The following is a 14,596-nucleotide window of genomic DNA, read 5'->3' on the forward strand; positions in this document are numbered from 1 at the left end:
GCCGCTTGATCCATTCCTGGTTTTAATACAAGTTTAATAAGAGACACCCGAGCTTGTTACCTGTACACTTAGGCTAACCAAGCTTGTAATAAAATCCTGAAGAGGATTACATAAAAACCATCTGTATAGTGCTAAGGGAGGGAGAAGACAACATTAGCAGTGTCTGGAAATGGGTTGGACGCTCAGGAGATTCTGAGTGATTCGCTAGCTGCCAGGAGACTGCGTTAAGTGACGTTGTGACTATGAGATTATTTATTTGTACTCTCTCTGCTTGCTTTAATATGATATCTGTATCTTACATAACGTACCCTTTACATACCAGAATACAAGTAAAATGTCGGATGAGAGACAAAAACAAACAAACAAAAGAAAAACAATTCCCTTTAAATACACTTGACTAACAAAATTATGTTATTTCAACATTTTTGGAGCGGGAGCCAGGGAGTGGGGGAGGGACACATTTTGCTTGCATCATCCCACCTCCAGTAAAATGGGTTTTTCTATTTAAATAACTCAACAGATTCTCCAATTGATTTAGAGGCTGTATTCACCTCATGTCCTGCATCACATCTCCACAGAAAGAAGAGAATTTGCATCAGACACAGGAAAATGGCTCAATTAAAAAAAACAAAAAAATAACACACTCAACAAATCCAGCTCACAGGAACTGCTGCACTTGTAAAGTATTTTACACCCTGTCTGCAAACTCCAATGCATTTTCAGGGTGACCCAAGGTTAAAGCCAGCTGTCCTTTCTCAATGCACAGAACACCACATCACATCCCCCTGGTGAGGCAACATCTAGCATTTCTATACAAAGGGATTTACTTTTTGTTTGTTTCAAAAAAGCAGCGAGTGCTGCTGAAAATGGGTCCAAATTAGTATGTCATTGAAATCTCATTTCCTAGCAGGCAGTCTGTTTTTATGCTGTTCTGGTTTAGTTTGTTCAGGATGACTTCGCTTTCTTTTTGTTTTTTGATTTCTTTGGGGCAGGCATGCCTTTAATGACGATTTCAGTGTCACTGTCCTCCTCGCCTTCTTCAATTTTCATTGATTTCCTGCGCTCTATTACAGTGGGTGTGCAGACTGGAGTAAGATCCTACAAACAAACAAAGAGAGTTCTTTAACCTACACAATGCAGAACACAATAGCACAATTTGACTGCACTGTAATTACGCAACTGATAAATACTGATCACATAAAAATGTGACAGTCTAAAACCCACTGGGATAACATGTCACTTCCGTTCGACAGAATTAAATGTCCAATACCATGTCTGTTGGCATTTTATGACACATCAGGAATAGGTACATTTCCATTTCCATCATCCAACTTTACAGTCACACATTCAATATGTTACATAACAGTTCATTTCAAACTGGACATTTACTTTGGACATTTAAATAAAGCAGGAGGGCACGGAACTTGGTTTAAAAATGTACTGACAGATTGGATCTGCTCAATTCTGTGTGTACCTTAAAGGGTTAAACACTGCATGAAAGTGCATCACTATAGGAAAAAATAGGTTATCAAGACTTTAATCCTCTTCGAACAGAATCAAATGCAAAGTTTAACAGAGCTGTACACGTGGGATCTAGCCAATAGAGAAGTCAATCAGGCACCGCAGGGATAGAAATGAGCCTCCCAGTGCATAGCAGTTTGATCCATTCCTGCTTTTACTGTCAGTTTAAAAAGACACACCTGATCTTATTACTTATACACACTGTATGGGTTAAAGTGCAATGCAATAGGAGTCTTATTCCCATCCCTGCATCAATACTGGAAATGCAATAAACTACATTTGCAGTATGTGGAAACGCTTCTTGTACCAAAGCTTAATCCACAGTTTAATCTCCGCCCAGCCATTCTGAATGTAACAGGTCAGGACACATGCAAATGTAGTCAGTAACATAACCTAGAAGTGAGAAAGAGCTCCTCTCAAGAACAGTCCTGATCAAACACACCTGACTGCCGACGGATGTGTTCATGTCAGCCGCCTTCTTTTTAGGTACCTGTGCAGCCTATTGGACATAGGAAAACAACATTACATAAATCAAAATGTGCTTCTTTTAAAAAAAGTTAACCAAAAACCACTGTGAGAATTAACTACCTAATTTAAGTTTACAAAAAAAACATGAATACAGTGTGTAACAATTCCATAGAGAAACTAATGTGTCACTTAAGCAGGTACTGAGAGTCAAATGCATTTTGTCTATTTAAATATATAACAGACACGATTAAGAACGGAGGACTCACAAATCCAGGGAAGTCGTAGTCTATTCCTTTCTGTGCCAGCCTTTTGCGTAAATGTGTTTCTTTGTGTAAAAGCTTGCTTGTCATTTTTCTTCTCTCCTGGACACTTCGTTTCTTGTTGTAGCGTTTAACAGCCGGGAAGGAAGGCTTCTTAAACTGGGTTTGACTTCCAATGAAAAGCTTTGGATTCACCTTCTCAGGGGGGATAAAACAACCTATGTAATGGAAAGAAACCACACACAAAACAAATCAGACACACAGCAGCACATCACTAACACAGATAGTCACACAGGCATCAGTATTTGACTAGACAGTCGCATTGAGAGTTGCAGAGAACAGTGAGCTATTGTATTGACCATGGCTACCCTGTTGATCAGTGGAACTGTGATATTCCTGAGAAGTCTTGGTGATCTTGAAAGAGTGTCTCCCGATATGTGATCACTCCCAGTGCTGTTCCAAGAGCAAGAACTACAGAATTTCATCTTAGAAAAACTGCTGCTAGAAATAGTGTGGTCTTGCAAGCACATCACAGTACCTTGCAATTAAAGGTCTAATTTTGTATTTTCCGGGTGCATAGCTTGTGTAAAATATGCCTGCATAAAAGTTCTTGTTGCCTTGACTTCAGTTACTGTTTGCAGATCCCTGCTGTACTCACATTTGATCTTGCTGCCTTGGCTTCAGTTACTGTTTGCAGATCCCTGCTGTACTCACATTTGATCTTGCTGCCTTGGCTTCAGTTACTGTTTGCAGATCCCTGCTGTACTCACATTTGATCTTGCTGCCTTGGCTTCAGTTACTGTTTGCAGATCCCTGCTGTACTCACATTTGATCTTGCTGCCTTGGCTTCAGTTACTGTTTGCAGATCCCTGCTGTACTCACATTTGATCTTGCTGCCTTGGCTTCAGTTACTGTTTGCAGATCCCTGCTGTACTCACATTTGAGGAGTCGTTCAGCGAGGAGGTAGTTGTTCATGGTATCTGCCACGATCTTTGCTACTTCATCACACTCAAACTCCACGAACGCATAGCCTTTACTGCGACCAGTCTGCAGAACATACAATACATGCACAGTTACTGTAGCTGAATAAATGTTCACTGCAAGACTTAATTCAGTCAAATCCAATGCTAAGGCTGAGCCAGCAGCCAATTCAATCGCCAGAAACAGAAATGTCCCAGTAAAACTTTACATGCCAATAATACCACAGAGTAGCTGCAAGGAGACAGTAAGACAAGACACTTCTCTTATGCTGGTGCCACAAGTGCAAGTTCAATGTCTAAATGCATTCAGGGATGGAAATAAGACTCCCTCCCTTTGCATAGCAGTTTGATCCACTGCTGGTTTTACTACGAGTTTAATAAGACACACTGTGGCTAATCGTGGTAAACCCTGGAATGGGTGAAACTGCTATGCAACAGGAGTCTTATTGCCATCCCTAGCATTGGATATACCAAAGGCATGTCTGTCCTGGAGTGTGGAGGCTGTACTCATTTCCCATCGCTGCACATGTCTGCCAGCAGCGGCTCGCTCGAGACGGGCACGGGCTACCTTTTTACTCCGGGACAGCCGGACCCTTCTCACGCTTCCGAACTGGCTGAAGTAAATCCGGATCTGCGGCTCGAAAAAACCCTGTGGGATGTGACCCAGGTAAATCACGCCAGGTGTCAATTTCTCATACTGAAAAAGAAAAACATTAAATAAAACGAAGAAACAACTCATTTGAATTAAAATAGTACCGAAGTACTCTTTACAAACATTAACATTAACTAAAATTACTGACAAATATTCGTCTTCATGTTTTTCTCTAAACACGTAAGTTCAACTTTTAAAAATATATATGAAACTCAATCGCGTTTCCTTTACATTCTATAAAGTTATTTTTCAGTACCATACGACCGTGCCCTTTGCATGTGAAGTGTATGTTGTCAGTGTGTATCATCACGGGGCCTGTCCGCACGACTCGGTCACACCAAGCCGAATTGCATATTCAGATTGATACACGCTGTACAGAGCCCCTATTCAGATTGATACACGCTGTACAGAGCCCCTATTCAGATTGATACACGCTGTACAGAGCCCCTATTCAGATTGATACACGCTGTACAGAGCCCCTATTCAGATTGATACACGCTGTACAGAGCCCCTATTCAGATTGATACACGCTGTACAGAGCCCCTATTCAGATTGATACACGCTGTACAGAGCCCCTATTCAGATTGATACACGCTGTACAGAGCCCCTATTCAGATTGATACACGCTGTACAGAGCCCCTATTCAGATTGATACACGCTGTACAGAGCCCCTATTCAGATTGATACACGCTGTACAGAGCCCCTATTCAGATTGATACACGCTGTACAGAGCCCCTATTCAGATTGATACACGCTGTACAGAGCCCCTATTCAGATTGATACACGCTGTACAGAGCCCCTATTCAGATTGATACACGCTGTACAGAGCCCCTATTCAGATTGATACACGCTGTACAGAGCCCCTATTCAGATTGATACACGCTGTACAGAGCCCCTATTCAGATTGATACACGCTGTACAGAGCCCCTATTCAGATTGATACACGCTGTACAGAGCCCCTATTCAGATTGATACACGCTGTACAGAGCCCCTATTCAGATTGATACACGCTGTACAGAGCCCCTATTCAGATTGATACACGCTGTACAGAGCCCCTATTCAGATTGATACACGCTGTACAGAGCCCCTATTCAGATTGATACACGCTGTACAGAGCCCCTATTCAGATTGATACACGCTGTACAGAGCCCCTATTCAGATTGATACACGCTGTACAGAGCCCCTATTCAGATTGATACACGCTGTACAGAGCCCCTACCTTCTTTGGTCGTTTTTTCTTCACTTCTTGCACTTTCTTCCGAAATTCAGTCTCCTGCGCTGGGTCCAGAGACAGCAGATTTTTGCCCGCAGGGGCGGACGTCGAGTCTGATTCGGTCATTGCTTGACAAATGTATTTCTTTTTTGGAAACTGAAGCTCTGCAAATCCACACGGCACCTTTCAACCACGTTGCTGCACTCACTTCCAGAACAAGCTACCAACGACTGATACAACCAAACAGCACAGAAGAACTCTGGGTCCGGAATATAATATACTACAGCAGGTTTGCTAGCGCCCTCATTCGTTGAGGAGGAGTACTTTCAGGTTTTTTTTTCACGTCTAGACTGTTATTACCTTCTGTTGTGTGCGTGTTTTACACAAAACCCTCTAATAATTCATTCGATTTAGTTAAGATTGAAAAAAATGCATTCAATACAACTCAAAATAGCAAACAACGTTGTATGATAACACACACTCGCTTGTAAAATGAATATTACAGAAGCGTGTGTTCATGAATGCTGTAGCTATTACAAAGGGTGGCTACAATACACGTGTTTCAGTTATTCAGCATCTAATCAGCAGTTAATGACCATCTCATCCATGTCTCAATGTTTGCGAAGTACAGTTCAGCTGCCAGATCTTATATGATTTTCTGACACCTGTTTCTAAAAAATGTCATCAAAAGTAATATACTTTACAGTGAATGGAAGACCCGAGCAGGCGGAGTTCAGAGCGGACTGTCCTGCTCAAGATGTTAAAGGTAGGGCAGTTTTGTTATTTATTTTTTGTTTTGTTTTTCTTTTTATTAAATGGCACGTAACTTTATTTACACGTTCATTGTTGTATGGCATGGTAGACTTGTGTAACGGGCAGGGTTGCAGTCGCTGAGGTGAGATGAGGTTAATCTTGAGTTGGAACAAAGTTCTGCCAGCAGGGGTCGCTGTTGGTAATGGGGTTTACAGGTTCACAGTTAGAGATACACCTGAAAACCAAACACACCTTTATCCTCAAAATCAATATTTTGTGAATTTATTGTTAAAAGGCTGTTCTCTGTAAAATGATGTAAACATGTGATGTTTCTGCCCTTTGTATAGTGTATCAATTCTACGATTGTGACATTTTGAATTACAAATATTAATGTTAATAACTGAAAATAAATGTCCGATATATTTCCCTTTCAACATTATTACTGGATCTCTTGTTTGTCTTGTTCATGGTTATACGTACTTACATGTATCTACCAGAGACAAAACTGGTTTTAGAAAGGGTTCACTCCTCATCCACATATTTTTCTCTATGTAAGTGAAATCTTGTCAATATCAGTAACACATTAGTACATTTGTGTCATGCAAGGCATTATTATTATTATTATTATTATTATTATTTAGAATACATTATACACGGTGAGCAATATTGCACAGAATCACTGACACTGTTATCTGCTGTATTATTGAATCGTATTTTGTCACACTTGTACTTCCTTGAACCAAAGTCATTGTATTTATCTTGCTCTTAATTGTATTATTACTTGTACTGTGATACTTGAAATGTATTTGCTTACGATTGTAAGTCTCCCTGGATAAGGGCGTCTAAGAAGTAAATAATAATAATAATAATAATAATAATAATAATAATAATAATAATAATAATAATAATAATAATAATAATAATAATAGCATGCCATTTGTTCAATTCCATTCTGCTAACAATATAGTAACACAAATGAGATTAAAGGCTACCGGTAGTTGCAATTACATGGCAAATTATGAATAATGGAAAGGTATTGATGTAATTGTAATGCATTTATGCAGCGTGCTCTCTCGGACACGCACTGTAATATCCTCGGCTCACGTTTTCCCGTCGTTCGCCTCATTATTTGTACGACATTGGACGGAAATGAAAACGATAATAAAGGTAGATGGCCTATGCCTGACGTAATATACAGCACATTATTGAAGATAAAACATCTAATCGTCACAGATGAATCACATCAGTTACATTTGTAACACGTGGCACATTGCTTTCCCGTACGGCGCGGTGTATTTTCCCGTTGCATAGTTATGACATCAATGGGAGCGACGAGGTGAGAGAAGGACCGCTCGGGGCTGCCGCATGCTTGCTGTCGTTGCTCGTATTGTCTGGGCGGCGCATCGAATACACTCGTTTTTATCCATCATTAGCACTGATTCAGCGACTTCTGTCTGGTTTCCAAACCGTGCCACTGAAATGTCGGTTAATGAAATGTTCAGCGGCATTCAGGGATTCCTCAGTGCGGATCAGGATGTCCGAGAGGTAGCCGCTACAATAAGAATGACTAGATGGATTTATTGCTGCTGTACTGCAGAGAGGCTGTTGTTAATGTAATATGTGTGACTATGAAGTTTCTGTGATTTTTGTTATCATGCAGGATATCCGAAAAGTCGTGCAGGGACTGGAGCAGACTGCGAGGGAGATTCTTACAGTGCTCCAGAGTGTGCATCAGGCCTCTGGGTTTAAAGACAGTGAGTATCACAGTGCAGCTCAGCTCTGAATAATAATATTATTATCATGAGACATTGTGGGAAATATACAGAGGTTTTTAAGGAACGCAATTATTGATCTTAATTGAAATCTTGAGTCGAGTTTATGGAGCGAAGAGGGAGTACTTTTGCACTACAGGGAGTTGCTTTGGTTTGGTTTTTATTCAGGATTATCAGTGATCACACAGCCTGTAACTCATTCAGGAATATCAGTGATCACACAGCCTGTAACTCATCCAGGAATATCAGCGATCACACAGCCTGTAACTCATTCAGGAATATCAGCGATCACACAGCCTGTAACTCATTCAGGAATATCAGCGATCACACAGCCTGTAACTCATTCAGGAATATCAGTGATCACACAGCCTGTAACTCATTCAGGAATATCAGTGATCACACAGCCTGTAACTCATTCAGGAATACCAGCGATCACACAGCCTGTAACTCATTCAGGAATATCAGTGATCACACAGCCTGTAACTCATTCAGGAATACCAGCGATCACACAGCCTGTAACTCATTCAGGAATATCAGTGATCACACAGCCTGTAACTCATTCAGGAATATCAGTGATCACACAGCCTGTAACTCATTCAGGAATATCAGTGATCACACAGCCTGTAACTCATTCAGGAATATCAGTGATCACACAGCCTGTAACTCATTCAGGAATATCAGTGATCACACAGCCTGTAACTCATTCAGGAATATCAGTGACCACACAGCCTGTAACTCATTCAGGAATATCAGTGATCACACAGCCTGTAACTCATTCAGGAATATCAGTGATCACACAGCCTGTAACTCATTCAGGAATATCAGTGACCACACAGCCTGTAACTCATCCAGGAATATCAGTGATCACACAGCCTGTAACTCATTCAGGAATATCAGTGATCACACAGCCTGTAACTCATTCAGAAATATCAGTGATCACACAGCCTGTAACTCATTCAGGAATATCAGTGATCACACAGCCTGTAACTCATTCAGGAATATCAGCGATCACACAGCCTGTAACTCATTCAGGAATACCAGCGATCACACAGCCTGTAACTCATTCAGGAATATCAGTGATCACACAGCCTGTAACTCATTCAGGAATATCAGTGATCACACAGCCTGTAACTCATTCAGGAATATCAGTGATCACACAGCCTGTAACTCATCCAGGAATATCAGTGATCACACAGCAAGTAACTCATTCAGGAATATCAGTGATCACACAGCCTGTAACTCATTCAGGAATATCAGTGACCACACAGCCTGTAACTCATCCAGGAATATCAGTGATCACGCAGCCTGTAACTCATTCAGGAATATCAGTGATCACGCAGCCTGTAACTCATTCAGAAATATCAGTGATCACACAGCCTGTAACTCATTCAGGAATATCAGCGATCACACAGCCTGTAACTCATTTGTTCCCCAGTTCCTAGTAAATGCCAAAGGGGTCGGGAGCTGTTCTGCACAGTGAGGAGTCACCTGGGAGACCTGAAGACTAAGTTTCCTGCAGAGCAGTATTACAGGTGAGGCTTATCAAGCACCTCCAGTCTTTCATTTAACCCTTTAAGGTACAAGAGACAAATGTGTCCCATGAATATAAAATGATGCTAACTTTCTTATATTTGCAATAAAATACTGACAGACTGGATCTGCTCATCCAAATGGTCAATTCCCTCCTCAAATAATATTTGAGTCACTTTCAAATGCAATTTCAGAAGAAACTGTTTGAACGGCCGCTCAATTCCTTGTCTATGTTAAGATTTTCAGGATCAGGCGCATTGGGGCGAGTGGGTGGTTCTCAGTTCTGTGTGTGTGTTCAGATGTTCAGGATCAGGCGCATTGGGGTGAGCGGGTGGTTCTCAGTTCTGTGTGTGTTCAGGATCGGGCGCATTGTGGTGAGCGGGTGGTTCTCAGTTCTGTGTGTGTTCAGGATCAGACGCATTGGGGTGAGCGGGTGGTTCTCAGTTCTGTGTGTGTTCAGGATCAGACGCATTGGGGTGAGCGGGTGGTTCTCAGTTTTGTGTGTGTTCAGGATCAGACGCATTGGGGTGAGCGGGTGGTTCTCAGTTCTGTGTGTGTTCAGGATCAGACGCATTGGGGTGAGCGGGTGGTTCTCAGTTCTGTGTGTGTTCAGGATCAGACGCATTGGGGTGAGCGGGTGGTTCTCAGTTCTGTGTGTGTTCAGGATCAGACGCATTGGGGTGAGCGGGTGGTTCTCAGTTCTGTGTGTGTTCAGGATCAGACGCATTGGGGCGAGCGGGTGGTTCTCAGTTCTGTGTGTGTTCAGATGTTCAGGATCAGGCGCATTGGGGTGAGCGGGTGGTTCTCAGTTCTGTGTGTGTTCAGGATCGGGCGCATTGTGGTGAGCGGGTGGTTTTCAGTTCTGTGTGTGTTCAGGATCAGACGCATTGGGGTGAGCGGGTGGTTCTCAGTTCTGTGTGTGTTCAGGATCAGACGCATTGGGGTGAGCGGGTGGTTCTCAGTTTTGTGTGTGTTCAGGATCAGACGCATTGGGGTGAGCGGGTGGTTCTCAGTTCTGTGTGTGTTCAGGATCAGACGCATTGGGGTGAGCGGGTGGTTCTCAGTTCTGTGTGTGTTCAGGATCAGACGCATTGGGGTGAGCGGGTGGTTCTCAGTTCTGTGTGTGTTCAGGATCAGACGCATTGGGGTGAGCGGGTGGTTCTCAGTTCTGTGTGTGTTCAGGATCAGACGCATTGGGGTGAGCGGGTGGTTCTCAGTTCTGTGTGTGTTCAGGATCAGACGCATTGGGGCGAGCGGGTGGTTCTCAGTTCTGTGTGTGTTCAGGATCAGACGCATTGGGGTGAGCGGGTGGTTCTCAGTTCTGTGTGTGCTCAGATGTTCAGGATCAGGCGCATTGGGGTGAGCGGGTGGTTCTCAGTTCTGTGTGTGTTCAGGATCAGACGCATTGGGGCGAGCGGGTGGTTCTCAGTTCTGTGTGTGTTCAGATGTTCAGGATCAGGCGCATTGGGGTGAGCGGGTGGTTCTCAGTTCTGTGTGTGTTCAGGATCAGACGCATTGGGGCGAGCGGGTGGTTCTCAGTTCTGTGTGTGTTCAGGATCAGACGCATTGGGGCGAGCGGGTGGTTCTCAGTTCTGTGTGTGTTCAGGATCAGACGCATTGGGGCGAGCGGGTGGTTCTCAGTTCTGTGTGTGTTCAGGATCAGACACATTGGGGTGAGCGGGTGGTTCTCAGTTCTGTGTTTGTTTTTTTAGCTGATTAAAGTGTCATTCCCAGTAGTACCTCTAGATGTCGCTGCAGTCTTGTTTTTTGTGTTCGTTGGTTCTTCTAATGAGAGAAATTCAGTAATGAGAGTATTTATTGTCTCTCTCTCTCTCTCTCTCTCAAGGTTTCATGAGCACTGGAGGTTTGTTTTACAGCGTCTGGCTTTTCTAGCAGCCTTCGTTGTGTATCTGGAAAGTGAAACGCTAGTGACTCGAGAAGAGGTTACACAGATACTAGGCAGTAAGTTCACTTCAGTCTGTGTTCTATACAATTCAATTGGTGCTTTAATCTAAATGTAAAAGGATCAGCCACCCTCAGTGGTAATCAGATTATTTCTAATGATGTTCTTTTTAAAAGGTGATGTTTGATCTACTTTTGCCTTATTAATCACTCTGTTAGTATTTTCCACTGTAATATCAGGAGACCATAAATGATTTTTAAAAAGCGCTTGCATGCCTTCATTATGCTTACTTTAAAATACTGATTACCATTTCAATAGAGTCCGTGCCGACCGCCCTGCAGTACTGTGAGGAGTCCTCTTCTCATGGCTGTGCTTGTTTCCCTTGCAGTTGAAGTGAACAGAGAAAAGGGCTTTCACCTTGACATTGAGGATTATCTGTCGGGTGTTCTGACTATGGCCAGTGAGCTGGTAAGAAGCTCTTAATTGTGAAAAAAAGCATTTGATATCTGGGCTGTAGAGCATTGGAATTGTAATGCACAGCGGCGAAAGCATCCCCATGTTTGTTTGTTTTGTGTGTTTTTTTCAATCAGTCCAGACTGGCTGTGAACAGCGTCACTGCGGGAGATTACAGCCGGCCCCTGCGAATCTCCAACTTCATCAACGAGCTGGACTCGGGCTTCCGTCTCCTGAACCTGAAGAACGACCCGCTGCGCAAGCGCTACGACGGGCTCAAGTACGACGTGAAGAAGATCGAGGAGGTGGTGTACGATCTCTCCATCAGGGGGCTGGCCAGGGAGCCGGGGAGCGGCGGAGAGGAATAGAAACACGAGAGGGGGCCGGGAATGCGATCGCTCGTCTGCTCGGCTTTGTGTTCGATAGGAGCCAGTATTCAAAACAAGGGGTGGGCGTGTTCTCTTAGGATAAAGCCGCGTTCTCTTAGGATAAAGCCTCATTCTCTCAGAATAAAGACGCATTCTCTTTACATTGCTCTGTTCATTTGACTTGTAATTTGCGAATGGTGTTAAGAACGTTTTTGAAATGGTCGCCTCGCTGTTATCCAGGAAACCGTTCAGAAGAAACTCAGAACGCAGCCGTTTAGTCGTCGTGCATCGCCAGAGTAGACCAGTAACTCTTCTCTGTGTTTCCTATTGCGTTTCAGTTCAAGAGAAAAGGTAATGATAGTGAATACAAATAACACACGGGGCTTCACAATAACCCCATGCTACATCTCACAAGAGCTTCATCGTGCATTGGAAAACAATAGCAATTGATGCAGCACTCTGCAGTGCACGTGTTGCAAGGGTCACTGGTGTGTGTTTGTAATAATGATTCAGTGTAGCCATATTTCAAAATGTTTTTTGTTTTTTTTTATAAGATGCACCAGTCTGGATTTGCTGGTGCATTATAAATGGCATTTTAGAAATGCTCCTGTTAATCTCAAACAGTAGCCCTTTAAACATGTACTGTAGGCATGCATGTATTGAATACGATGTAGTTATTGTCCACACTAACTCTTCTAGAGTCTTTGTCATGCACCATGTCATCTTCCACGACACTCATTTACTGCTATTATAGCACTTCAAAATCACAGAATACGTCCAGCGATACAGTTCCTAGAGTGACATTTAGATTTTTTTAAATGGTTTGATACAGAATCTTTCATGTGTTGTATTGTTTTAGTTTTACACAACTGGGCATGTTAGAAAGAGGCATCTTGTTACTTCACCTTGGTGCAGGGCTACTGTGTATTTAGCACATTCAAGGAAACCGTATCCCCTCTTTGAAACCTGTTTATCTTACATGTGCTCTATTTCATTAGTTTGTTTTAGATCCTCAAAAGCATGGCAGTAACACTACTTTTGAAATTATAATGTATGCCAAAGTGTTTGTTTTTGTTTTCGTCACATGAACTGTATGATTTTGAACTTGTATAATGTGCTTGTAAAAGAGACATCAATCAATGCCATGTGTTTATAAACTGATTACTGCCCAAGAACCTTAGAATTACAGTGTCATTGTTCATATCCTTACCTCAGCAAATCTGTGTGCCAACTTTGGATGACAAGAGAGAGAAACGAGTTCCAAAGAATGCAAATCCCTCTTTTAGTCAACAGAAAAAAACAGTTTGGGTACCTGCAGTACAATAAATGTTTACTTATAACTTGTCTGGTGTTCGTTCTTGTTTTGCTTTCAGTTTCTGAGAAAACAAACACTGAAGTTATATTTAAAGTCTTAATACATTACAAGAAACAAACAAAAAAAAAGATCTGTATCTTCTATATAATCTCGTATTCAATTCCTAGTTAAACAGTGTGTCCTTGGCCTTGGCATTAGAGTGGCCTCAGTGCTTGGGCTCTGCTGCTGCTGCTGCAGTGTTGTTACACAGCAATGCAGTGATTCACTGTACAGCTCTCCTTTTTATTTCTATTGCATGCAAAGTAAGGAAGCTTGTGCAGTGAGGGCCTGGTAACGTAGGCTGAGGAATCTCCACCAATAAAGATCTGAAACTAAAAAAAGCCATATGCATACGTGCTTCAATAACATCATGTATCTGTTTAAGAGAACGCTATTATATACTTTTGAAACTGCTAATCCCGAATCAGCCAGGCCCATTGTGTGGCTGTTTCTCACTTGGTACAAACTCCACTACTGCACAACAGGAACGCTGTGTTTAAAGAAACTAAATGAAAAGCAGGAGGCTGCTGTGATTCTCCTGTCAGCGCAGTGCGTGCACGTAACAATGAAAGGGCTTCAGAAATGTAAAAAGCTTTTCATAGAAGCACTTGGTGTGACATTGAGAGACCATTCTGTTCAATTGCATAGAAATGCTTTATTTCTGTTTTGTTCTTTTGTAAATGTGAAAATGGTTTAAACTGTTTTAGGAAGTGCTCTAGTTGTTATCGGGGTGTGTTTTCAGCAGTAAGATTTAATGTTCTACTATTTTTTGACTGATTTTTAATGCCTGTTCAAAAATGTAATGAAAAAGCCTCTAATAAAAGATATGTGAAGCTGAGTAAACGGTCTGAGCCTGGTTCAGGATAATACAAGCTAAACAAAATCCACTGATGGGTTAACATTGTTTCATTGTGCATTGCGCCTCCTGGTGTTGTGAAGCTTTTCTCTTGTATCCGAACCCCTCTGTTATTATTGCTACCACAAAACACCATAAGCATGAGGTCCAACCAAGTCCTAAATATTCATTTAAAATCTTTTGAAATATTCCATCATGCATAAAAGGCAGTGCTTTCTGGCTCTGAGATACTCTGTGCATGTCAGGCTACACAATACGAAATACAATTCTGCTAGCGTTCCAAGCTGGTGGCTTGAGTAAACTTGGCAGACAGTGGGCTTGGCTGTTTCAGTGTGAGACCGTACATGCTTCACACACACTGGCTGCTGTGCTGCTGCCAGTCAGACTCCTATTGCATAGCGGTTTGATCCATTCCTGGGTTTACTGTGAATGTAATAAGACACACCTGAGCTGCTTGTTACCTATACACTGTGGCTAATCAAGCACATACTAAAACCTGGAAGGGGTGAAACT

The 14,596-nt window shown here is 42.3% G+C and overlaps 2 protein-coding genes across 2 annotated transcripts; one reads left to right on the forward strand and one right to left on the reverse strand.

Annotated features, from left to right (window-relative positions):
• On the reverse strand, positions 1-5,334 carry LOC117402761 (MKI67 FHA domain-interacting nucleolar phosphoprotein-like). Its single transcript, XM_034004203.3, has 6 exons — positions 5,101-5,334; positions 3,798-3,926; positions 3,188-3,296; positions 2,256-2,467; positions 1,964-2,020; positions 1-1,098 (listed from the first exon to the last, which is right to left on the reverse strand). The coding sequence occupies exons 1-6, from the start codon at positions 5,218-5,220 to the stop codon at positions 946-948; spliced, it is 780 nt and encodes a 259-aa protein (XP_033860094.1). The 5' UTR covers positions 5,221-5,334; the 3' UTR covers positions 1-945.
• A 1,775-nt stretch (positions 5,335-7,109) lies between these two features.
• LOC117402785 (translin-like) lies at positions 7,110-13,217 on the forward strand. Its single transcript, XM_034004241.3, has 6 exons — positions 7,110-7,392; positions 7,508-7,601; positions 9,055-9,151; positions 10,996-11,111; positions 11,441-11,520; positions 11,643-13,217. The coding sequence occupies exons 1-6, from the start codon at positions 7,213-7,215 to the stop codon at positions 11,871-11,873; spliced, it is 798 nt and encodes a 265-aa protein (XP_033860132.2). The 5' UTR covers positions 7,110-7,212; the 3' UTR covers positions 11,874-13,217.
• Positions 13,218-14,596: the final 1,379 nt, after the last annotated feature.

This window comes from Acipenser ruthenus, chromosome 10, assembly GCF_902713425.1.
Source record: "Acipenser ruthenus chromosome 10, fAciRut3.2 maternal haplotype, whole genome shotgun sequence".
NCBI classification, from domain to species: Eukaryota; Metazoa; Chordata; class Actinopteri; order Acipenseriformes; family Acipenseridae; genus Acipenser; species Acipenser ruthenus.

Coding starts and splice junctions, on each gene's coding strand:
- LOC117402761 (XM_034004203.3), bottom strand. CDS start 5,220: ATGACCGAATCAGACTCGACGTCCGCCCCTGCGGGCAAAAATCTGCTG. Junction 3,927..5,100: donor AGAAAAAACGACCAAAGAAG/GTAGGGGCTCTG, acceptor TTTCTTTTTCAG/TATGAGAAATTGACACCTGG. Junction 2,021..2,255: donor ACTACGACTTCCCTGGATTT/GTGAGTCCTCCG, acceptor TATGTCCAATAG/GCTGCACAGGTACCTAAAAA.
- LOC117402785 (XM_034004241.3), top strand. CDS start 7,213: ATGCTTGCTGTCGTTGCTCGTATTGTCTGGGCGGCGCATCGAATACAC. Junction 11,112..11,440: donor GGTTACACAGATACTAGGCA/GTAAGTTCACTT, acceptor TTTCCCTTGCAG/TTGAAGTGAACAGAGAAAAG. Junction 11,521..11,642: donor TGACTATGGCCAGTGAGCTG/GTAAGAAGCTCT, acceptor TTTTTCAATCAG/TCCAGACTGGCTGTGAACAG.